Source organism: Pteronotus mesoamericanus, unplaced genomic scaffold (genome assembly GCF_021234165.1).
Source record: "Pteronotus mesoamericanus isolate MK-2021 breed Mesoamerican mustached bat unplaced genomic scaffold, CSHL_Meso_final scaffold_137, whole genome shotgun sequence".
NCBI lineage: Eukaryota > Metazoa > Chordata > Mammalia > Chiroptera > Mormoopidae > Pteronotus > Pteronotus mesoamericanus.
Genome location: NW_026555306.1, coordinates 5,198,360 through 5,223,745, shown reverse-complemented (window position 1 = coordinate 5,223,745; position 25,386 = coordinate 5,198,360). Strand labels below are relative to the sequence as shown.

The 25,386-nt window shown below is 53.2% G+C and overlaps 1 protein-coding gene across 2 annotated transcripts; it reads right to left on the bottom strand.

The window, feature by feature from the left end:
• Positions 1-3,890: 3,890 nt before the first annotated feature.
• Positions 3,891-25,295, bottom strand: NUCB1 (nucleobindin 1). Of its 2 annotated transcripts, none has more exons than XM_054588694.1 (13): positions 25,183-25,295; positions 24,646-24,779; positions 22,205-22,312; positions 18,914-19,046; positions 13,805-13,908; positions 10,428-10,613; positions 10,060-10,150; positions 6,575-6,633; positions 6,219-6,311; positions 6,039-6,131; positions 5,539-5,709; positions 5,004-5,103; positions 3,891-4,880 (listed from the first exon to the last, which is right to left on the bottom strand). In XM_054588694.1, exons 2-13 carry the CDS (start codon positions 24,766-24,768, stop codon positions 4,768-4,770), a joined length of 1,374 nt encoding a protein of 457 aa, XP_054444669.1. In that variant the 5' UTR covers positions 24,769-24,779; positions 25,183-25,295; the 3' UTR covers positions 3,891-4,767. The 2 variants fall into 2 exon arrangements, with proteins under 2 accessions (XP_054444669.1, XP_054444671.1); XM_054588696.1 differs by lacking the exon at positions 25,183-25,295 and adding an exon at positions 25,061-25,079.
• Positions 25,296-25,386: the final 91 nt, after the last annotated feature.

Here is a 25,386-nt window from a genome sequence, read left to right as displayed (position 1 = left end):
AGTGTCTTAGTGACTAGAATGAACACAGACTCAGGGAAGGGAGGGGAGAGGGACAGAGACCCGGAGAGACAAGGAGACAGACTGTATTAGTTTTGTGCAGCTGCTGTAACAAATTACCACAAATTTCGTGGCTTAAACGACACACACGTAGTCTTTACACTTCTGGGCCTCAGAAGTTTAAAATGGATGTCACTGGGTGAAAATCCGAGTATCACCAGGGCTGTGTTCCTTCTGGAAGCTCTGGGGGAGGAATTCATTTCTTTGCCTTTTTCAGCTTCTAGACGCCGCCCACAGGCCTTGCCTCATGGCCTTGAAACACTTTGACCCTCTGTGGTCACATGTCCTTCTGTGTCCCTCTCTTGCCTCCCTCCTCTGCATATCCTCGAGATTACCATGGGCCCATCTGGATACCCCAGTGCCATCTGCCCAGCTCAAGGTCCTTAATTTAATCACATCTGCAAAGTCCCTTTTGCCGCAAAAGGTTCCATATTTACCGGCTCTGGGGATCGGGATGCAGATATGTTTGAGAAGCCATTATTCTGTCTACCACAGAGACCCACAGAGAGAACGTTTAAAAAGTGGAGGCTTTACTATGATTCAGGTATGCTGAGGCCACCGGGACAGGAGACAATTGCCATTGAAAGGATAGTTTGTGCCCTGGCCAGGTGGCTCAGTTGGTTGGAGTGTTGTCTCCTACATCAAAAGGTTGGGGGTTCCACTCCCTTTAACGGCACATACCTAGGTTACGGGTTCACTCCCTGGTTGGGGTGCATATGGGAAGCAACCGACTGGTATTTGTCTCTCACATTGATGTTTTTCTCTCTCCCCTTCCCGCCCTCTCCCTCTAAAGAAGCAACAAAAAAGTGTCCTTGGGCGAGGATAAAAAAATAATTTAGGAAAGATAGTTTGGACTCACAGTTGCCAAGAGGGGCGGGCACGCTACACAGGGTGACGCTGGGGGGCGCCAGCGTCGGTCAGGAGCAGGGGCGGGGGGCGGGGGTTGGGACGTGGGGCTTTCCTGCGGTTCCTGTGGGAAGGGGCAGGAAGCAGCCTTAGGCCTGGCCAGTTTTAATCATTTTAGCAGGCCCCGGGCAGCAGGGACTGTCCTGAGCTGTCTGGTGCCTGGCTCGGGGTGATAAGGACCGGTCAACATGGTGCAGGACTGTAGGGGCCCGATAGAGTAGGAGGTTGTGATGGGGGACTCAGGAGTTGGAAAATTTTAGTTTAAGATAATAGCTAATAAGCTTAGTAGTTAATGTGTGTGAAAGGCTGTTGTTTCAGGAATTACAGGTATGGCCCCCCCGACCTCGGACTCCAGGAGACCACAGGCGATTGACCTTTGTGCTCCCGAAGAGACCATGAACAATCAAGGTTGCATCCGAGCCACTGTGTTCCAAGACCCAGATAAAGAAAATCGCCCAGGACACAGGACACAGGACACAGGACACAGATAAAGAAAATGACCGGTGAGCGGAGGAGAGGATGTCAGGGACATTGCTGGACTGCAGCTTTTATCTGGTAACTTCTTTCCCGAATTCCACATCCCTTACCTACACTTTTCCCCTCAGATTGCAGACCCCTTACCTACACGTTTGACCCCTTATAAAAAGGCTGGTTTGGAAGGAAATGTAAGACAGTCAGTCTGTTAGGGTCCAAACCCGCCGTCTTCCCAGATTGCCCGCCACCTGAATAAAGTGCCCATGAAGATCCAATCCCTGTCTCTGCTCATTGGTTCCTCTAGGTGACAGGCAGCACCAATGCCGGCTCTTCCGGTTTCTGCAGCCTGAGCTCTACACGGGTACGTCTGCTTAGGAAAGGTACGCCTGCTAGCAGGTGAGTAGTTTACTAAGTCTAGCAAGTGGCTCACCCTGGGAGGAGCAGTCCCTCCTGTGTCTGCAAGGCCCCAGATGTCAACACATCAGAAACACATGGTAGCCCTGACAGCCCCATGGGTGTGGCTCAATGGGCGCGTGTTGTCCTGAAAAGCAAAAGGTCGCTGGTTCGATTCCTGGTCAGGACACACGCCTGGGTTGTGGGTTCGGACCCTGGTTGGGGTGTGTGTGAGAGGCAACCAATTGATGCTTCTCTCTCTCTCTCTCTCTCCCTCTCTTTCTCCCTCCCTTCCCCTCTCTCTAAAAATAAATAAATAAAATCTCTAAAAAATTTCAACAGAAAAAAAGAAACACTTGGTAAACATATAGGCCAGAGACCTGGAACAGCAGAGTCGGAATTCCAGGGAAACCCAAGGCTCTAAATCCTGGCTCCTTATTTCTGCCCCTTCCCTGAGGCTCCCGGTCCTCTCCCCATTAGCTCCAAGCCCCGTCTGTCGCCCCGTGAGCTGCAGCTCCCACGGGACAGGACATTCCAAAGAGAGAGGAATCATGTTAAGCCCTTTGCACACACAGATCAAAAGGAACTCATTTTCAGATTAAGCTGAAAGGGTCGGTATGATTCTGTTGATTTAAGACTAGAACTAAAGGTCAGGCAGGAGGTGGGGGTGGGCAGGAGTCGCTCCAGGGCAGAGGGGCTCCGTGCTTGCTTGCTATGTGGGCGCGGGTGCAGCAGTAAACGAGACACCGAGAACCAGCCTCCTCCTCCTTGTTCTTTTCAGAACTCGGTGTCTCCTGGGGGAGACAGGGTCACCAAAGGGCCAAAGAATTGCAAATTGTGGAAAGCACCCTGGGGGCCTGGAAGCGGTCTCCTTAGACATGGGGGTCAGGGGCAGGTCCCTCAAAATCTGATCTCAAACTTCTGACCAGGAGCCACGCTTGGGTATTGTCTAACCCTTGGAAACACACCGGAAGACTGCTGGCACTTGACGCCTGTTTCCCAGAGTGCATTGCTGCGTTCAGCTCCGTTTTCCAAGACAAGCAGGTAATTGTCATTGAAGTTCAGTGGAGCCGGAGTGGGCAGGGCGTTGGTACATGTGACTTCCCAGGACCCTCTTTTGGCTATCCCAGGATCCGGGGATATGTGTTAATGCGGCCTCCCAGATAATTAAAAAAAATTTTTTAAGAGAGGAAGGGATCCCTGGCTGGTGTCCTTAGTGGACTGAGTGCTGGCCTGCAAATCAAAGGGTCACCGGTTCATTCCCAGTCAGGACACAGGCCTGGGTTGCAGGCCAGGTCTTTGGTAGGGGTTGCTCAAGAGGCAATTGATTACTGTCTCTCTCAGACACTGAGGTTTCTCTTTCTCCCTCCCTTCGCCTCTCTAAAAATAAATAAAATCTTAAAAAAAAAAAAAAAAAAAAAGAGAAACATCAATTTGTTCTTTTATGCATTCATTGATTTTGTATGTGCCCTGACCTGGGACTGAACCTGCAACCTTGGCTTATTAGGATAATGCTCTAACCAACTGGGCTACCCAGCCAGGGCCCTCCCTGATAATTTTTCTCAGGGCCTCCTTTACACATTTTCCCCTCTGTGGACACCAGACTAGACCTACCCCCTGTCCAGTACTGTGCTGGTACAGCAGCTCTAGGGGGACGAAGCGGGGCAGCTCTAATATGTAGCCTCTTGTGAATTTCCTTCATCAGCTGTTGGTGAAAACAGGTATGACATTCGGAGCAGCTGCAGCCACTTTGGGACAAGAGGAGTGCTTTGCCCCACTCCCACCTACCATGGCAGAGCTAGATGGGAAAACCTGGCTCCTGGAGGGCGTGGGAGCTACTCTACCTTGGGACTTCTTTCTTTGGGTGATAATATCCTTTATTGTTCAAGCCTAGGTTTGGGTTTCCTGTCCTTGTGGCTGAAAGGATCCTGCTGAAGGTGTGTGTGTGTGTGTGTGTGTGTGTAGGCAGCACACTCCTTAGGAGAAAACAGAAAGATGCCAGGATGCAGCCTCTCAAAAATGCCTGAATTGAATCTTACAGACTGAGAAGGACTTTGGCAGGTGAAGTGGGGATAGGATTTCAGAAGGGACTGTATATACAAAGAAACCGAGGCATGGATTTGTTCCAGAAAGCGTATTGGATGGAACCGGAGTACACAGCAGGTTACACAACAGTGTGCGGTAAGGCCAGAAAGGCGGGCGTGGGCTTCCCACTGAGGCTCAGGGGTTGGAAACTGCCCCTGGCGGGGTCAGTTCTGAGATTTTCTGTGGCTGCGTGGGGAGGGGGTGAGGGGGCGAGGGGGCGAGGGGGCGAGGGGCTGAGCCGTGGAGCCGTCAGGGAGGAGCCTGAGGCTGAAGAGGCTGAAAGCCAGGGGTCAGGGAGAGTCAGGCCTCCTGGTGTCAGCGTAGGTCGGCTCTGCCCAGGACTCTGCGGCCCCCGACCCAGCCACGGGGTTGATGCAGCCTTCGAGGCGTCGCTGGTCCCACAAAAGGTAGAGAAAGGTCTCAGGGACCATCCAAGCCTCGTAAACCAACGGAAGCGGGGCCCAGAGCAGCAGCTCTGTGGGGTGCGGGGGGCCAGAGGGGCGCCAGCCTGGGGCAGCGAGGCCAGTCCATCTAAGAAGGCAGGGACGAAGCAGACCCTCTCGGGGGGCGGGGAGGTGGCTTCCCTCGGCTGGCTGGCCCTGTGAGTGCCGGCTGAGCAGGTGCAGGCCGCTCCCTGGAGGGGGATGGAGAGCAGGGACCACAGGCTGGGAGACTGTGGGAGCTGAGGCAGCAGTAGTGGGCTCTGGGGAGCAATGTGGGAAGTGCCACCACCCTGTCCCGCGTCCCCTAGGTGGCCACACGTGTTGTCCTCGGGGGAGGCTGACTGCGACACCTCACCATCCCCCCATCATCTGCGTCAGCAGGAACCCAGAGTGCCGCGGTCCTGGGGGATCACAGGTGCTGGGCATCTGGCTGGGGAAGCTTGAGGGACTGTTCAGGGGCCTTCTGTTCTGAAGCAGCCGCATCCTTCTGGTCGCCGGCTGGAGCGGGGACAGGAGCGTCATCTGGAAAGGGAGGAAATGGTGGCACTAGAACACCCCAGCCCTCCAGGCCCCTGGCCCCTCCTCCCTCGGACCCAGGAGTCTGGGCCTCCGGCCTTCCCACCTCCCTGGGCCCAGGGCCAGCACCTGTGTTTTGGGGCTGGAACTTGAGCTGTCCCTCAGGGCCGTGGGCTGGCGCATCAGGGCCCTGCTGCTGCTGCTTCCTCTGTTCCATTTGCAGAACGGCCTGCAGAGGGTGGGGGAGATTGTGCAGGAGGAAGGATGCTAAGTTTCCACGCCCCGCTCAGTGCTCCTAGTCTTTCCTCTGTGGGTCTCAGTTCTTTTCCCCGCACTGATGGTTGGCCTCAATACGAAAGAGCCGGTTCTCCCTCTCTTGTCATGGCTTGGGTTGCACCTTGCGACAGGGAAGCCCTCACTGAACTCTTGCTGGAATGGACCCTTCTCTGCTTTCCCTCTTCTCCCTCACAGTCCCCTGCCCTTATCTAACATGGCAGCCGCGGGGCTGTGGGGCGGACATGTCTGCCCTCACTCAAGATGGCAGCTACCGCAGGATGATCTATCAGTGATGGACCGTGACCAGAAGCCTTCACAGCCTTTGGACACAAGAGGACAGGGGCCACCAGGGGCCGGCAGGACAGGCCCGGCTGCCCTGGCCGGTCACCTGCTGCAGCTCTCTCTTCTGGGCCTCCAGGCGGCCCTGGGAGCGGCCCAGAGCCTCCGTCTCCTGGCTGAGGCGCTGGGCCTTGGCGTTCAGCTCTGCCTCCCTGGCGGCCAGCTCCTCCTCGAAGCGCCGCAGCTCCTCCTCCGTGTAGGCAGGATGCATCTCCACTGTCTGCCCGGGTGGGGACAGGGACCGTTAGCAGGTGCCTCCGGTGCTGGCCTCCCCCCACCCCCCCACCGCCATGGGGGAGAGGTGTCTGCCTTCGGGGAGGCCTGGGCCCTGGGCGTGGGCGGCAGAGGCCTGGGTGGAAGCTGGGGACGCGGGATGAAGACTCAGGGAGAGCCGAGAACAAACCCAGAGAGAGACGGGGACAGTGGCAGGCTGGGTGGGGCGCTGCACAGGGACCCAGTGAGTAAGAGAAATGCCCAGGGCCCTTGAAAGAAGGGTTAGGGCTGGAAGAGAAACATATTCAGGACCCAGGAAATTCCCCTTGTCCTCACCTCCCAGCCCTCCCCTGTGTCCCCAAACTCCTTCCTCTGGGTGGATGCGAGGAACTCCTCCAGGGTCACGAGGCGGTCCTGGTTGGTGTCCACCTGGGGAGCCAGAGAAGGGTAAGGGACAGGGCTGGCCACCCCCGCCCCCAGCTCCCACCTGTCCCCTTGGCTGGGGGCTCCCCTCACATTTTTCATCACGTGCTCCCGCATGCGCAGCCGCTCCTCCTCCATCTCCCGCATGTCATCTTCCTCGTTCTTGGGGTCATACACCTTCTCCAGCTGCAGTCAAGCGGGAGGTAGGACATACTGAGAGATCTAGGGCAGCCTGTTTCGCAGGCTACTCCATCTCCTTATACGCACAACCAGACGCCCATTAGTCCCCGGGGCACCCTGCCATTCATTCCTGGCAGCCTTTTTTTTTTTTTTTTTTGCCCCCCACTGGGGCTGCTGGGAGTTGTAGTTTTTCCTGAACTTAGATCCAGGGGGGCCTAGGGAAGGACCACGTGGCCGGTCTGGGCATCCTTGGCTTCCAAGACACTCACCTCCTTGGTGAAGAGGGCCTCCAGCTCCTGCTCATCCAGGACACCATCACTGTTGATATCTGAGGGGGAGGCAACAACGCATCTTGTGGGCCTGAGGTCAGGGGAGGTTAGGTCCCTGAGGGACCAGCTGCAGACAGAACTGGTGCTGTTTTAGAGGGCAGGTGACAAGTCTCCGAGAGTAGAATGGTGGCCTCGAGGCTTTAGTGCCCCGCAGAGCTGTTGCTGGGACAGTCCATTCCCTACCAACCAGGGCCCCGCGAGTGGAGCCGACGACGGTGGGGCTTCAGTGGGACCATCCTTGGGGCCACTGTCGTGACTGTCGTAGGATGACTTGATCCCTAGCACGTGGTGACACAGGCACAGGATCCCCTTTGCCCAGGATCCATGGGTTCCGGGGGCCTCTGCCTCCCAGAGAGCCCGGCCAGGAGGCTCTCCCGGCCAGTCCAGCTCCGTGGACTATGCTCACCGTCTCCACCTCTCCGCTCTCGCAGGTCAGCGCCTGCACCCATCCTTCCTGCTGAGGTGGCCAGAAGCCCTGACCTGGCAAAGCCGATGGTTAATTTTTAGCCCCTGTCTAACCCGATTCTGCCCGTGGCGTCCGAGCACCCTCCCCAGCTGCCCCGCTTCCTCCTGACTCCCACACCTCGGTACACCTTCTCTGTCCAGTCTTCAAATCTGTCCAATACAGTAGCCACTGGCCGCATGGGCTGCTCAAATTTAAATTAATATTAAATGAGATTAAAGTGTTAGTTTATGAATAGTCGTATGTGGCTGGCGTGTGCCATGCTGGGTGGCGCAGGACATTTTCCATCATTGCGAAGAGGGTGCTACTGGTCAGCACTTCCTTAGATGGGTTCCTCCAGTCCTTCAGCCTTCTTTTTTTTTTTAATGACTACTGTATTTTTTTAAAATTAATTTTAGAGAGAGAGGAAAGAGGGGGAGGCAGAGAGAGAGAAACATGACTTTGTTGTTCTCCTTATTGATGCATTCACTGGTTGTCTCCTGTATGTGCCCTGATCGAGGATCAAACCCACAACCTTGGGGGATCGGAATGATGCTCTAATCAACTGAGCTACCCGGCCAGGGCCTGGTCCCTCAGCTTTGATGCCCTCCATAAGCCGCCTCCACACCTGAATATTCAACTGCCTACTCTCCGTCTGTACGCATATGCCTACCAGACATCTCTAATTAAACACGAAGAGTCCCAGTTCCCCATCTGCCCTGACAAACATGCTTGCTCTTTATGTTCTATTTTTCTAGTTTCTCAGGCCAAACACCTTGGAGTCACCCTTGACCCTTTTGCCCCTTCATAACTCTCATCCAGTCCATCTGCAAGTCGTACTACCTTGACCTTCAAGATGAATCCAGAAACTGACCATTCTTCCCTCCTCCGGTGGTTCAGCCTCCAGCATCTCCTGCTTTCTGATGACGCATCTGGCGTCGACCCTCACACTTAGAGCTGGTCCTTGACACAGCACCCGGACGGAGTCTCTCACCCCATAAGGCAGATGGTGTCTGCTCAAAGCCCTTTTCCGGTGGCCCAGGACAGAATAAAGTCCAAATTCCTTTCCCCGGCTGTGACCTTGGATGGACAAAGTCCACTTTTCCCTGGGTGAGCTGACTGTTCCCTCCACCCAGAATCCTCTTCCCCAAAATCTCTGCAAGCTGCAGCCCCTCATTTCACTGAGATCTCTGTTCAAATGCCACCTCTCCAGGGCTGTACCATCCAATACGACAGTCACCAACCACATGGGGCAAGTTATTTTTTTTTTAAAGATTTTATTTATTTTTAGAGAGAGGGGAAAGGAGGGAGAAAGAGAGAGAGAGAGAAACATCAATGTGCGGTTGCCTCTCACGCACCCCCTACTGGGGACCTGGCCTGCAACCCAGGCATGTGCCCTGACTGGGAATCGAACTGGTGACCCTTTGGTTTGCAGGCTGGCACTCAATCCACTGAGCCACACCAGCCAGGGCCTACAAGTTAATTTAAATCAATAACAGCCAAATAAAAATTTCATTTTCTCGATACTATGCCACAAAAGGACAAATACTTTGATTTTACTTATACGAGGTAGCTAGAAAAGTCAAATTCATAGAGAAAAAAGCAAAAATAGAGGTTACCAGGGACTGGGGGGAGGGGTAACAGGGAGTTGTTGATTAATAAAGAGTTTCATCCCTGGCTGGTGTGGCTCAGCAGATTGGGTGCCAGCCGGCAGACCAAAGGATCACCAGTTCGATTCCCAGTCAGGCCACATGCCTGGGTTGGGGCCAGGTTCCCACTTGGGGACATGTGAGAAGCAATAACACACCCATGTTTCTCCCTCTCTTTTTCCCCTCTCCCTAAAAATAAATAAATAATAAAATCTTTTTTTCTTTTTTAAGCATCTTTAAAAAATATAAAATAAAGAGTTGCAGTTCCACAAGGATGAAAACAGATCTGGAGAGAGGTTGCACAGCAATGTGAACACACTTAACACATTGAGCTAGACACCTAAAGATGGCTAAGATGGGAAATTTTACACTGTCTGTATTTAACCAGAGTCACAAGTCTCCAAATATTCATCGAAACTAAAGAAAGATTCAGTTCCATGGTCATAAGAGCCACATTTTAAGTCTAGCAAAACCCTTCCTGACCAGGCTACCAAAAATTGTCACTCAAGGGCCTTAATCCCGTTGTCCTCATTTCCATGTGACATGTCACTCCCTGCGACTCTACTACGGAACCTACATCCCCGCCTCTAAGAGTTACCCACCCCCCACTGATTTTATCATCCCTGAAGTCGGCAGGGACGTTGTCATCGACGGCGCGTCAGTGGAGTTGGCAGCTTACGTAAAAACTCTAGTGTATCTTACACTCCGTGGTCTCACGGAGTCACTGAAACACAGATTTATCACTGGATCTGTGAGGGCAGCTTTGTTTTGTTCACAGCTGTATCCACTGGTCTCCGTGAAGCCTGGTCCTTAGAAATCGCTTAGTTACCACTTACTGACTGAAGGAACCGGGCCCTGCGAAGTTCTACTGACAGGTTACAGCTTCTCCATTGGGGTCCTGGGCACACCCCAGGGGGGCCTGGAAAGCCCAGACTACGTCTCCCGACAGGAAGAGGATGAAGCGGATCGTGCCGCGGACAGCCATGGGCGAAGGCGCTCCCTGGGGGCCTGTTTAGCTGGGGAGCAGCCCACCCTGAGGGACAGAGAGCTCCTGGCGGGACCCAGGGCTCCTGGGAGGCCCAGCCAAGCCTGGTTTGCTCAGTTAGAGGATACCGGCCAGTCTTTGGAACCCAGAAGTCGGGTGTATCCCAGAAGAGGCATGGGTGTCCCATGGAAGGGTCTAGCAAACTGGACCACCAGGGGAGACGAGCCCAGACGGCTTTGGCCTGCCTAAGCTCCACAGAGATGGGGAGACCCCTCCTTAGCATTCAGGCCTCAGGAAGGTCAGGGCCTCAGAATTTAGCCTGGGTCTTGGGACACCCTCCCCACCTTACCATGCAGTATGAAGAAGGTCTTGGGGTTAAACCTGTTGGGATCCAATCCATCCAGCTCCTCCCACACCTCCTTCAACTGGGCTTGGCTGCCCTGTGGAGTGGAGAGCCAGGGGCTCGTGAGCAAGAAGTCTGGGTCCTACAGGGTCAAGCTAGAGAGCCCTTTATACCACCGTCCCTCAGAGTCGTTCCCCTTAAGCAAGAAAACTAATAAAACTACAACTCCCAGCAGCCCCCAGGGGTATCTGGGTACATTGAAAGGGACTTTTGCCTCAGGGTCTGCCGGGAGTTGCAGTTTTTCAGCTACATTCTTGTGGGGTTTGGGGAATTGGACATATGGGGGAGGGGTGACCACGAATGGGGGTCCTTACAGGCACATTGACTTTCGGGTGCTCCCGGTGTCGTCGCTGTTGCTCTTCCAGCTTCCTCTCTGCCTCCTTTCGCTGCTCTTCTCCCAGGGACTCCAGGTAACGGCGTCTCTCGTGTTCTTTGAGCATCTCGTAGCGTTTGAACTCTTCATGATGGGCTGCATCATACTGGGCAAGGTCCCGGGTGGCCTGGGGAGAGGGTGACAATCACTCTCGTCGCACGTCTACGTCCAGCACCAAATTCCAACCTCCAAATGCCAGGCCCTTGACTCCGAACCTGGCCCAACCTCCACCCAGTCCTGGTTCCCACATCCTGCTCTCCGCACTTGGCCTTTGACCCACTCTTGCCCCATTACAGAGCTTCCCCTCTTTGTTTCAAGTCCTCCACAATGTCATGATCTTGGAGGAATAAGTAATAAGAAAAACACACGAGGTGTATTTTATATACACCCAGAATTTAAATCCAGGCTCTGCTGTGTGAACAAATCCCACTAACTGTGTGATCTAGGGCAAGTTACTCAGCCTCTCTGTGCTTCAGTTTCTGCCTCTGTAAAATGGAGATAACAATATTACACTGGGGGAATAGCGTCCCCCCCAAATTCATGTCCCCCCAGAGCCTCAGAATGTGACCCTATTTGGAAATAGGGTCTTTGCAGATGTAATTAATTGAGGTCCTACTGGATTAGGGCGGGCCCTAAATCCAATGATCAGCGAGCGTCCTTAGAAGAAGGCTACAGAGAAGACCCAGCGAGACTGGGCAAGAACGCCATGTGACGCTGGAGGCAGAGACTGCAGTAACATGTCTGCAAGTCGAGTGCCGGCCGCCTCCAGAGGCAGGAAAAGGCAAGGCGCAGGTTTTTCCTGATAGCCTCTGAAGAGAGCAGAGCCTTGCCAAAACCTTGATTTTTGGCCCAGTGATACCAGTTTTGGACTCCTAGCTTCCAGATTTGAGAGGATACACATCTCTTGTTTTAAGCCACGGAGTCTGTAGCAATTTGTTACAGCGGCCTCAGGAAACTAATACACCCAGTAAGACCCCTCTTGACTTCTGACCTATTCTGAATAATAAACTTGTGTTAAGCTACTAGGTTTGTGATTGTTATGTGGCAGCAATAGGAAATTAATACAGCTGTCGCGTGGGGAATAGATGGTACAGCAAGGGTTCTCATCCTGGGGCTACTGTGACCTGCAGGGAACAATTTTCAATGTCTGAAGACATTTTTGATTGTCACAATTAAGGTAGGTCTGCTGGCATGTAGGGGACATAGGCCAGGGATGCTGCTAAACATCATACAATGCACCAGCAGCCCCTGATAGGGGATCTCAAGAGTTTAAGGTTTTGGCTGTAGTTCCGGTCGATAGGCTTAAGTGACGAATGCACGTGGAAAGCTGCTATTCCATGAATGTGACCTACATGACTCCAGCAGGTCAACAAGCAAGTCAACCTTTGTGTGTTCCAGGGAGGGAAAGGCCACGAGGCAGATGAAGAATTGTTGATAAGCAGATTTAAAAAAACACTAGGAGCCCTGGCTGGTGTGGCTCCATGACTGAGTGCCAAGTGGTCTGTGAACCAAAGGTTCACTGGTTCGATTCCCAGTCAGGGCACACACCTGGGTTGCGGGCCAGGTCCCCAGTAGGGGGTGCATGAGAGGCAACCACACATTGATGTTTCTCCCCATCTCTCTCTCTCCCTTCTCCTCTCTCTAAAGATAAATAAAACCTTAAAAAATATACTATAAAAATCACCACTGGACTGCAACTCTTATCTGATTAACCTTTTTTCCAAATCCCTTACCTACTCTTTTCTTCTCCTTATAAAAATGTCAGCTTGAGATGAAATTTTAAGGCAGTCTTTAGGGTATATAACTCGAAGTCTTCTCAGATCACTTGCATCTGAATAAAGTGCCCATATTCGATCCTTGCCCTGACCAGTGTGGCTCAGTGGGTTGGGCATCATCCCGCAAACCATAAAATGGCCGGTTCAATTCCCAGTCAGGGCACATCCCTGGGCTGTCAGCCAAATCCCTGGTTGGGGGTATGCAAGAAGCAACCAATTGATGTTTCTCTCTCTTTTTCTCCCTCCCTTCCCCTCTCTCTAAAAATGAATAAATAAAATCTTAAAAAAAACCTCAATCATTCTCTCTACTTTTTGATTCTAGGAATGATAGGCACCACAAACGCCGACTTCTCTGGTTTGGCCCCCACAACAAAGAATTGCCCAGCCCCAAGTCAGGAGGGCAGAGTTGAGAAACCCTGCTGGCAAGCGTGGAAGGCAGAGGCAAGGTGCCCAGTGAGGAAGCAGCAATGAGAGATAGGTGACAGGAATTGAGACCGCGAAAAATGACAGCGGGGCAGGAGAAAAACAGACAGTTTCTGCAATGTTCTGGAAATAAGTGACAAGAACAGCCAAGTGCAGGGCTGGACTCAAGTCGCTGCTATTATATGTATGGCCACTAGATGGAGCTCCAGCAAGCCAGAAAAGCAGGGCCAGGGCCAGGTTGAGGCGTAGATCCCGTGCCCACAGGAAGGCTGTGTGCAGAGAGAGCAGGGGCAGTCCTGGGCATCCCCTTCCACGCTGGGCCTTCTCCACGAGGCAAGCTGTAGATCCCATTTCTCATCACATCAGGAGTGTATTCCTTCCGATGGCTGCTGTAACAAATTCTCACCAGCTTGGTGGCTTAAAACAATACACATGTATCACCTTCCACAGCACGGAAGCCAGAGCGCTGCAATTAGTTCTACTGGACTGAAATTAAGGTGCCAGCAGGGCTCTGCTCCCTCCAGAGACTCTAGGGGAGAATCTGTTCCTTTGCTTTTTCCAGCTTCCAGAGCTGGAGTCCACACTGTGGCTCCTTTCCTCCATCTTCAAAGCCAGCCGGGGAGCATCTGGCTTCCGCGGTCCTGTTGCAGCCGAGGGCTGTAGTCAAATCTCATTCTTCTCCATCTTTTAAGGACCCTAGTGATGAGATTTGGGGCCAATGTGGACAATCCATGATCGTCTCACCAGCTCAAGATCCTCAACGTAATCACGCCTGCAAAATCCTTTTTGGCTTACAAGGTCACATGTCCACAGGTTCCACGGATGAGGGCATGGCATCTTTGGGGAGGGGCCATTATTCTGCCTACCGCAAGAGCGCAGAAGGGACAGCCCCCTCGGGAGGAAGGCTATGAAACCAGGTCTTAGTGGAGCAGAGCCCGTCCAGCCTACACCTCTACTTTCCTGTAGAGACTCTGGGGGGGGGGTTTTAGGTGCCACCAGGCCCTCGCCAGCTGCCAACATCAGAGAATGCCAGGTAGAGGTTAGTGGGCTTGTGTCCCAGGCTCCGTTCCCCTCTCTCCCTCCACAAAGCTCCCTCGGTCCTCTGCCACCCTCACGCTACCGTCTGAATCAGCAGCTCTAGGTCCCGGGCCTCGAAGGTGTGCTGATTCTGAGGATCCAGATGTTCAAACTGCTTCAGGAGGTTCAGGTGATCCAACTGTACATCTGGATAAGGGGAAAGATGGAAAAAAAACCAAAACCCTGACTCATAGAATGTTCTTTCTTTCAAAATCCCTACCCTGGGCTAGATGTGCTCTAAAGGAAGTCACATAGGGCTCTGAAGAAGCCCACAGGGCAGGCTGATTGAACCTGAGGTAATCAGGGAGGGCTTCTTGGAGGAGGTGATGCCACAACTGAGCCTCATGTTTCAAATAACAACAATTAACATGTATGGAGTACTTACTATATGCAAGGTCCTGCTGTAAATACATTAACTATATTAATATATTATCTTTTCACAAGAATCTTACAACAGAGGTTCTATGGTTCTCCCATGTTATGGATGCAAGAACTGAGGCTCAGAGAGGGGAAGTGACTTGTCTAAGTCACCATCTAGGAAATGGCAGAGTGGGGATTAGAACCAGCCACTCAGATCCAGGGCACGTGCACTCATCCCCTGTTATGGGTTGAGCTGTGGGCCCTGAAGCTCATTTGTTGAAGTCCTAACTCCCGGGACCTCAACATAGGACCTTCTTTGGAGAGGTTTTTACATTTTACAGAGGTGATCAAGTTAAAATGAGGTCATTAGGGTGGACCCAAATCCAGTATGACTGGTATCCTTTAAAAAAAAAAAAAGGAAAAAGGAAAATTTGGACACAGAGGCGAAATGATATGAGAAGGCACCAGAGGACGGTGGCCATTCATAAGCCAAAGAGAGAGACTACAAGACACTCTTCCCTCCACCTTCGGAAGGAACCAACCCTGCAACACCCTGACTTCAGACGTCTGGCCTCCAGACCTGTGACAATAAATGCCTATGGCTGAATCCGTGCAGCCCGGGGCCTTGGTTAGGACTGCCCTAGGGAAGTATGTGAGCTCCTCAGAGGGGCCTTTTCCAGCAGTCAGGAAAGGGCCGGCCTTCCGGGCGGGAAGGCGGAGGCTCGCGCACACTCATTCGCTGAACTCCCGTCTCCGGAGGCCTCCCAGAGGCTGGATGTGTGTCAGGCCCGGGATGGCCCTCCAGTGTCTCCTGCTCAGGAGGGGGTGACAGACGCACACCCAGGCGGCTGGAATCCAGGTGCCCCGTGTCGCCACGGAGCCAGCCTGGGCGGGGTGAGCCTGGAGGGCACAGGTGCTCAGGAGACTGAAGCTCAAGATTCACTTTTCATTCCCTCGATGCAGGCTGAGCCGCTACTCTGTGGCGCTGGCGCCACAGCAAGAAGCAGACAGCGACAGAGTCTGCCCCACAAAGGACACAAACAGGCTCCTCCATGCAGGGGGTCAGGGCAGGACTTTCTCAGGAGCTGACATCTGAGCTGAGAGCAAAGCTCAGAGAAAGGATGCCCCAGGCAGAGGGACGCGCAGAGGCAAAGGCCTCGAGGTGAGAAAAACGTGTCCATTTCAGTGCTTCCTAAAAATGCTGATGCAAGCGGTCAAGACAGCGGACACGTGACGGGAGGGGCGGAGCCGCCCTGGCGCGCCTCCAGGCAGCCATGAGGGCAGTGGACTTGATCTTGAGGGCAGTGCGGAGCTATGGATGGCTTCTGAGCAGAGGAGGGACAGGACTTGAACTGGGGGTGTGGTGCACTGAAAAATATCCCCCAATGTGCCCACATCCTAATCCCTGGAACCTGTGAATATGTGACCTCACATGACAAAAGGGACACTGTGGATGTGAGTAAATTAAGGATTCTGAGACCCGGAGGTTAATCCCGATTGCCCGGGTGGTCCCTAAATGGAACCCCAAAGGCCCTTAAAAGCGGGAGGCAGAGGGAGATCAGACCCCAGTAGAAGGAAATGTGACCACAGAAGGAAATGCTATGCTGCTGGCTTTGCAGATGGAGGGAGGGGGTACCAGCCAAGGAATGCGGTTCTGGAATCTGGAAAAGGCGGTTCTGGAATCTGGAAAAGGCGAGGAGCCTCCGCAGGGAGCCAGCCCTGCCGACTTTGATCCTGGGCCAGTGACACTGATTTCAGACTCTGACCCCCAAACTGTAAGGGAGCAACTGTGTATTACTTGAAGCGACTAAGTTTCTCATAATTTGTGACAGCGGCCCCAGCGAATGAATACAGGTGTTAGCAGGATCCCACCTGCAGCTGCATGGGAAAGAAACAAACGGGGTGGGGCGGGGGGACCAGGAGGGAGGCCACAGCAGTGTTGGAGCATCGTCCCCATGTGCCAGGGTTGCGAGTTTGATCCCCGGTCAGGACACATACAAGAATCAACCAATGAGTTAATCAATAAGTGGAACAACAAACTGATGTCTCTCTCTCTCTCTGTCTCAAGTCAATAAGTAAAATTTTTAAAAAGATTTTTTAAATTTTTATTTATTTTTTAAAAGATTTTATTTATTTTTAGAGAGGGGACAGAAGGGAGAAAGAGAGAGAGAAACATCAGTGATGTGCCAGAGAAAATTGGATCAGTTGCCTCTCACACACCCCCAACGGGGGACCTGGCCTGCAACCCAGGCACGTGCCCTGACCAAGAACTGAACCAGTGACCTCTCAGTTCACAGTCAAACAGTCCACTGAGCCACACCAGCCAGGGCGTATTTATTTATTTTCAGGGGGAAGTGAAGGGAGGATGAAAGAGAGGGAGAGAAACATCATCAATGTGAGAAGAACATCAATCGGTTGCCTCTCACAGGCCCCCTACTGGGGACTTGGCCTGCAACCCAGGCATGTGCCCTGACAGGGATTCGAACCAGAGACCTTTCAGTTCGCAGGCCAGTGCTCAATCTACTGAGCCACACCAGCCAGGGCTAAATTTTTAAAAATTATTTAAAACAGCCTGGCAGAGAAGCCATGAATGGTTACACAGTGGAGGCCAGAGACCGTGCCCTTCTGGCCACCGGAGACCTCCAGCACCTGCCGAATGCCTGGCACGTAGCAGGATTTAAGACCTGTTTGGTCCATGGATGAATGGAGTCAGATAGAAATAAAACCAAAGGCCAGCTCTCCCACTGACCCCTAACATCCTCCACCAATGCACAGGGTCCCCATCTGTAACACAGGAGCCTCACAGGCTGTCAGGAAATGAAAGAAGCTAGAGGTGCATCTCAATAAAGGGGCACATTCTTATACTTAGTGATGGGCCGAAACATGTCCCAGCCGTACCAGAACATACCAGAAAGTGACAATAAGTAAATGGAATGGCCCACATAGCGAAGGATGCAAACAACCCAGATGTTCATCAACTGATGAACAGATAAACCAAATGTGGTCTAGCCCTACAGTGGAATATTACTTGGCCCTGAAAACAAATGAAGCACTGATCCATGCTGCAGTGTGGATGGACCTTGAAAAGAGGCTAAGGGAGGCCCTGGCCAGGTAGCTCAGTTGGTTAGAGCATTGTCCTGATATGCCAAGGTTGCAGGTTCGAATCTCTGGTCAGGGCACACACAAGAATCAACCAATGAATGCACAAATAAGTAGAACGGCAAATTGGTGCTTCTCTCTCTCAAATCAATAAATAAAAGCAATTAAAAATATGCTAATGAAAAGAAGCCAGGCACAAAAGGTCCGATACTGTATGATGCTATTTCCATCAACTGTCCAGAAAAGGCAATCTACAGAGACAGGAAGTAGGTTAGTGGTTGCCGGGCTGGGTGGCGGAATAAGGGTGTGACAGCTAAAGGACACGGGTGTCCCTTGGGGGTGAAGTCAACGTTCTAAACTTGACTTTGGTGATGGTTGCACATACCTGTGAATATACTAAAAACCACCAAATTATATACTTTAAATGGCTAAGTGTATGGTATATGAATTGTATCTCAATAAAGTATTTACAGGAAATAGCAGGCTATCCTTTGGGCGATGAGCACGCGATGCAGTGTGTAGACGGTGTCTTACTGAATTGTACACTTGAAACCTGTGTGGTTTTATTAACCAATGGCACCCCAATCAAGTCAATTAAGCAAGTAAGTAAATAAATAAAAGAAATGGCATGGTCTAGACACATTTCGACAAACCATATCTAGGCATGTTAGAAATAGGCTGGGATCTTGGAATATAAACCCAAAACTTTCTCTTGAGTCATTACTCTTCCTTCTCTCGTTCCTCCCTCCCTCCCACCCCCTCCCTCCTGTCCCTCCTTCTTTGCATTTAGAGTGAAAAAAAGTTTATTAATGAAGCTGTGGGACAGAGAGTGGCTACTCCATAGAGTAGCCTTTTTTTTTTTTTTTTAAGCCAAGTAATTAGACTACAAAATATGGCCTGATATAAATGTCAGGAACTTAGAATCATTCTAGCGGGAGAAATACAGAATCATTAAGCAAAGAAAAAGATACAGTGGAACCAGTTAAACCTCCTGGCTCTGATCACTGTACTGTGGTTTCATAGGCAAATGTCATCGTTCCAAGGAAAACCACAATGAAATATTCAGGCGTGAAGGGACAAGGTGTCCACAAGGAGCTTGCAAACATGAATTAAAGGCGAAGAGAGCAAATGTTAACAACTGGAGCATCTGGGTTAAGGGCATTTGGGTGATTTTGGTGCTATTCTTGCAACTTTTTTTGTAAATCTGATGTTACATCAAAAACAAAAAAAGAATGAAGTTACATCAAAATTTTAAATGAGCATGATTTTTAAAAATAAGAAAAACCCAGACAGAAAAAAGCAGTTATTGTTCTAGAAAGTTATTGTTCTAGAAAGAATATTCTACCAGTCTTCCGTGCACATTTTTTAAAAATCCTCACCTGAGGATATGTTTTGATTGATTTCAGAGGTGGGGGGGGAAAGAGAGGCATCGATATGAGAGAGAAACACTGACTGGTTGCCTCCTGTACACGCCCTCACAGGGGACCGAACCTGCAATCTAGGTGTGTGTGCTGACCAGAAATGGAACTTGCAACCTGTTAGTGTACAGGACGATGCTCCAGTCAACTGAGCCGCCCGGCCAGGGCTTCCATACACATTTTCCAGGAGGCCCTACCTGCCGAGTACAAAGTACGCTGCAAGCCCAGGACTAGATGGCCTGCCCTCGCGGCCCACTAGCCCCACCCCTGCTTACTGGGCTCCTGCTGCGCGTCCATCTTGGCCTTGAGCAGCATCCGAAGCCGCGACACTTCCTGCCGTTTGAGCTCATCCAACTTGGTTCGGACATGGTGGCTGACGAAGTCCAGCTCTCGGCTCAGCTTCCCGCTCTGGCCAGGGAGTGAGGGGACACTGGTCAAGCAGGAGGCTTGGGAGGGGGCGCGCTGAGCAGCCTCGTCCTTTCTCTGGCCTCTCTGGAACCTTCTGCAAGCTTTCGGATGCCCACCAGGGCTCGGCAGAGCGTCTGAGACAAAGTCCCGGCCCCTCAGCTTGGCATACGAGGCCTTGCCCACCTCGGCAGCCCCGCCTCCTGTCACTCATCGAATCACACTCTTGGTTCCAGCAACACTAACTGGGTGTAAGAGCCCAAGCTCAAGGCTCTTTCCCACCTCCAGACCTTTGCACATGCCGGTCCCCCTGCCGGGGAGGCTCTCCCATCACTGCTTTTCAAGCCTAATCAAATCCTCTCTCTCCTTCAAAACCCAAAGCAGACGGTACCTCCTTGGGAAGAATTTCCCCAACCATCCTCTCGGCCCGGTCCCCGCCCCCACGTGCTGAGCAGGGTGCCTGCTCCGAGCTCCCTCTATGATCACTTTGGATTATGTCCGTTTCTCAGTCAGAGCCCCCAGGGCTCCCCAGTGACCCCAGGGCAGAATTCCTGGGCTTGGCACTCCAGTGACGCTGCACTCACCCACCGCTCCCGCCCCACGCCCTTGTCTGAGTGTCAGTGACACTGAGCAGCCAGCTGGACGTCTCCCAACGCTGGCTCCGCACCCAGTTCCTACCGGCTGAAGTGCCACGCCCCCACCCCGCCCCCTCCCATTTCAACTTCCGTACCAGGGACCCTCCCACTCAGAATCAAGCCTCATGCGGGGGAGGGTTGTTTCCCTGGACTGGGCCTCTCTTTGGGGTTTCCCCAGAGGCTTCCAGTAAATGATCGCTCAGATCGTTTCCTGTCACTCATGACTCATGTGGGGAGGGGGCATGGCCGTTGCCAATGCAGGAGGACAAGTCCTATGAGTCAAGCTCTGTGTTGGACTGACGCGATCTGTCCTCTAGTTCTGCCCACAGCCCCATTTTACACGTGAACAAAGTGAGGTCCAGGGGAAGCCACTTGCCCAAGGTCCCTTAGTGAGGATGGGAGGCCAGTTTCCAGCCTGGTGACCAGGTTGTCATGCATCCCAGAGCAGGCGTCCTGGTGTTGGGAACCATCCGCCCTGGTTACAGGGACTGTGGCCCCGCTGACAGGCGAGAGGGCCCCAAGGCGGGAGCTGAGCAAGGAGGCCTTGGGAGAACAGGCCGCAGAGGAGACAAAGCCTGTCCCCCTGGCAGGGGCGCAGCCCTGCCTCCCTCACATCAGCCTGCTTGGCCCAGAAGGGTGGCTGGTTAGTCAATGACAGGCAAGATCCCTAGATGGCACGGCCAACCTAAGACAGGCACAATCACATAGGGGCCATCAGGAAAAAACCTGGGGGACACAGAGAAAGGGCAAAAGACCCTCACCCCTTGGCTTTGATAGGGCCAGAGTCCTCAGTCTATCTGAAAGAAGTCTCATCTCTTGGCGGCTCTGATTCCCCACCCCACCCCGCCCCGCCCCGCCCTCGCAGGCTCAGGCTTGAAACAACACTGGAGACAGCCCTAAACTGGATCGGGCCGTTCCCGGGGGAAATCAGGCCGGGAAGTAAATTCCTTGAAGCATGCTCTGTTTTTCCCTCAAAAACTATGATAACCAGCTCATGCCGGAAAGGAAATTTACATTATTCCCAGCCCCTGACCCTAAACCCTTTGGCGCTATTATGTTTACGCTCTCATGTTTACTCGTCTCCTCTTGGACCCATGGAAATTGGTGTGTTCCTGCCATTTGTTTTCTTCAAAACATCACCTATTCTCTGTGAACATTAACATACTGATATAATGAGATCACCTGTGCATTCCTACTACCTAGCCCTAACTCTTTCAATGAAAGCCATTGAGCACAGGGGCTTTGGGGCCTTCTCCACTAGAGGGTAGTGCCACCCGTTTCCCTGGCAGACCGAGAAAAGTGGGATGACTTATTTTATTTCCCCATCCATGACCACCCGGAGCGTACCCCGCAGGACAGTTTCCGCCTTCCACCTCATCCTGGGGCCTGGGTTCAAATCCCAGCCCTGGCACTACCTTACTGCATGACCCTTCCCAGCACACCCTTTTCCTGCCCTGGACCTCAAAAATGGGGTTGGTGACAGCCACCACCAATGACGACATTTACCGCAGGCTCCTGATGTGCCTCAGCCTCTGTTTTCTGAGAAGGAAACCAAGGCACAGAGGGGTGCAAGCTGCTTACCGGGAGAGTGGAAGGGGGAGCTGGGACTGGAACCCAGCACCATCCCGCTCCGCCTAAGTGGCCACTGTTTCTAACTTCACTTCCCAGTTGTGTGACTTTGGGCAAGACTTTTGGGCCTCAGTTTCCCCAGATAGGCAGTGGGAGGGGCTGGGCTCAGCTGTCTCTGCTTTCACCTGTCTCTCTTCAGGGGCGGGGTGGACAAGCACAGACAAGAGCCCAGGGAATGCTGCGAGGTTTGGGGGGTGGGAAGCAGGGCCGCCCCTGGCAGCAGTCCCAGATCCCGGGGCCTATCCTGGGCCCAGGTGTTTGGAGAACTTGGGGTGTCTCCTCCAGAAGGGACATCCTAACAGCACCCAAGTAGGGAGGGAATCGTGGGTGGTGGGATGGGGCGAAGGAGCGGGGCAGGGACTTGGGGTCGGCAGCCCTGACTCCTCAGGAGGGCTGCCGGCATCGTTTAAAGGGGCCGCTGTGGGGGGGATAAGGTGGGGCATGGGCTTTGGGCTCAGCCAGTCTGGGGGGTGAGACTCGGGCCCACAGGCAGAACAAACACTGCTACGGGGCCCTCAGTGTTCCCTTCTGTAAAACGGGGCTAATCAGGGCTCCTCCGTGCCGCGCCCAGGGAACCAGCCCTCACATGCACCCACTGAGGACTGCTGCTGCGGACCTGACCCCAGGGGACAGGCTCTGTTAGACCCCCCTTTCACAGAAGGGGAAAGCGAGGCACAGCCATAGGGGCTGGTAAGTGTTAGAGCCTGCGACATCCGCCTCTGTGCTTAACCACACAAGTCTGTGTTCGCCAAGTCCCTTCCCAGCTGTGTGACCCTGGCAAGCGATTCCTCCCTTTGTGAGGGCCGGAGCCACGAGGCCTCTTCAGGGGACCCGGTCCTTCGCCAACACTCTGCCCCGTGAGCACGTGTCCCCTCCCCCGCTCGCACCCCGCCGCACCTTGATGTCCTCAGCATTGGCGGCCTGCAGCTTCTCTCGGAAGTGCCCATCCGTCTCCAACACGTTGATGACCTCCTGGAGGTACCGGTGGTAGTACAGGCCCGTGTCCTGAGGCGACAAAGATGAACATAGCAGCTCCAGCCCCCACCCTGCTTCTTCCCCAAATGTAAGACCCAGGCCCTGCTCCCCTCAGCATTTGCTGAGGGGCCCAGAGAGACCCCCACGGGGTGCGGGAGGCTGGAATATGGGTAAAGGCTCTGCAGCCAGCAGACATCTGATCTGTAACCCAGGCAACCTTCCTGACCTACAGGCCCCGCTCTCACCTCTTCGGGAGCGGAGACGAAATGAGTGTCACCGGGGCAAACAGAGGGGCTCAACACCGCCCGCTGGGTGAGGCTTACAGAGCGGACACACTGGTACTTGTTGGCAAGCAGTGAAACATTCGTTCATTCACTCACGCACTCAGTAAGCAGTCACAGCGCCCCTACCACGCGGTAGGTGCTGTTGCAGGGAATACAGCAAGTGAACAAGACAGACAAAACTCCTTGGGCTCCTGGTCCTACTTCCCAGAGCTGCGCTGCAAATGAGATAAATGGCCTGGCGGGCTGGTAGGGATAAAGAAGATACTCACTCTGCTCTAGCTCACTGCGTTAATTAATTGAGGAGCACATAGCAGGTGCTTAATACACAGTACGCAAATCACCCAGCTGTGCCATGGTGGGTACACTAATTTCCTATTGTTGCTAAAACAAAGTATCACAAACTCAATGGCCTAGAGCAACACAAATTTATTCTCTTAGAGCTTTGGAGTTCACAAGTGCAAAACAGGCTGCCGGGGCTCAACTCATTCTGGAGGCTCCTGGGGAGACTCTGTTTCCTTGTCTTTTCCAGCTCCTATGGGCGCCTGCGTTCCTTTGCTCAGGCCCCGCGTCACTCTGACATCTTCTTACATCTGATTCTGACCTTCCTGCTTTCCTCTTAGAGGGGGTCCTCACGCTGGGTCACGCTGGGCTCACCTAGATGATCCAGGACAACGTTTCCATCAAGACAATGAACTCAGTCATGCCTTTGAACACTCTTTTGCCACATAAGGTAATATATTCACAGGTTCTGGGGATTAGGGCAGTGACATCTTTGGGGACCATTAGTCAGCGGCGCACAGTGGGCTGGAACCCCAAACCTGCCAATCATGAGCCATGGGACCTTGTTAGGACCACTATGATACCTAGGCGTCCTGTGTTTTTATTTGCTTAATCTGGTAAACTTAATCCTCGAACGAGTTATTTATGTCTCTCTGTGGCTCAGTTTTCTCATCCATCGATGGCGATGTTACGATCATTGTTGATGCTAGTGATGTTTACAACATTCTGTGCTTTCCGTTAGCCTCGGTATAAAGAAATTCTCTGCCATGGCCCAGGAGGCCCGGAGCGATCTGCCTCGTCTCCTCTCTTGCTCCAGCTCCAGCCGCACTGGCCTCTTCCACCACAGAGCCTTTGCCTACGCTAGTCACTCTGCCTGGAATGGTTCTCCCCTGCACTTCAGACCTCAGCTCAATGAGTTCTCCTGCCAGACCATAACTCCTAGTTCTCAGGAGCCCAGTGAGCTGGGCTGGTCTGTGTTGGTATTGGCTTACATTAGCGCTATGCCTGGTTCATTGAAGACGCTCAAGGAATGCGTGGAAGGAATGAAGGGAAAGGGAACACAAAGGTGCCTTTCTGTGCCTGCAAAGATGTCACCGGGCAGAGGCCTCGCTTGCTGGGTGGGGACCTGCCACACAGGAGCAGGGCACGATCTGTTCCAGAGATAGTGATTTCCCATCCCTAGTGGGAGCTGTAGGGGGATTCAGGTCACGAATCAGGGCATCGGCCTTGAGGAAATCTTTCAAGTTCCAAGTTCCAAATCCCCTAAGACCAAATGTTTCTTAGTGTTGGGTAAACACATACTTTAATTAGTAAACGAGCAGACTATATGCACCTTTGTAATTTGAACTAGAAGTCCCACAAGCTCCAGGAAGTGAAAGCAGCCCAGTTAGCTAACAACACGCAACACCTGCTCAAGGTGCTACTGGGAAATGTAGTTCCTTTTTCCAGAATCTTTCTTGGGGGGGAGGAAGAGTCTTTAAAAAAAAGCAGAGAGGTTTAGATGTGTGTGTGGAGGGGGAAGAGGTGATTCCGACTTTTCACTTAAAATCTGACCTGATTTCCCACACCTCAGGGTCAGGGGCTTAGAAATCTGCCCTCTCCTCTGCCCACCCCCGCCCCCGCCCCCGCCCCCGCCCCCGCCCGTTTTTCACCACGTCAAAGCCCCGGGACTACAAAAAATGGAAGGCAAACTCCTAGCCGTGTCCGTGGGGGGAGTATCCACCCAGGGGCCACGGGGTTCCGCGGGACTTGTAGTACCACTGCAAACACCTGGCTGGAAAGCAGGGCAGGACCACTCACGGGGCTCTCGGTCGCGGGGCTCTCCTCCTTGGACGTCCCCCGGTCCAGGGGCACGGTCAGAACAGCGCGGAGCAGCAGCAGCGGTGGCAGGAGGAGGGCCGCGCGGGGCCCAAAGGGCGGCATGGCGGCGTGATCTGTGCGGGTGGAGAGGTGGATCATGTCAGTCCCAAGCCCCATCCTTCCCGGGACCCAGGAGTCAGGCTCCCCGCACAACACACACTCCCCTTCTTTCCAAGCGTCAAGAATCAAAGTGTCTCGTTTTCTGGGACCCAAAATTCCGAGCCTCCAGCCTTTCCCTCTTTAGCCCTAGGTGTCCGGACTCCCTACACCCTCTTCGCTCGCTGGCTCAGGAATCCGGGACCTCAAGTCCCTTTTTCCCCAGACCCAAAGGTCTAAGCCCCCAGCTCTCTTTTACCCTAGGATCTAGGAGAGCTGGTGCCCAGCTCGTCCTCTTCTGAACTTAGTCTTTCAGCCCTCTAGCGCTCCATCTCCCCTCCTTCCCAGGACCCGAGAGCCTAGGAGATCCCAGACCCTCACCTCTCCTTCACCGCAGAGGGCGTTTTCCCGGGCTAGGACCTCGGCTGCATTCTCGGCGATTTCCCCTCTAGGTCACGCCCACTTTCCCGCAGAAGACCCGCCCTCAGCAGTCTGATTGGTCCACGCTGGCTCCCGGCCGCTTGGTTCTTTCCTAGTGGCCCCGCCCCTTGTCTAAGTCTCTCGCCAGTTCTCGAAAGACTTGCG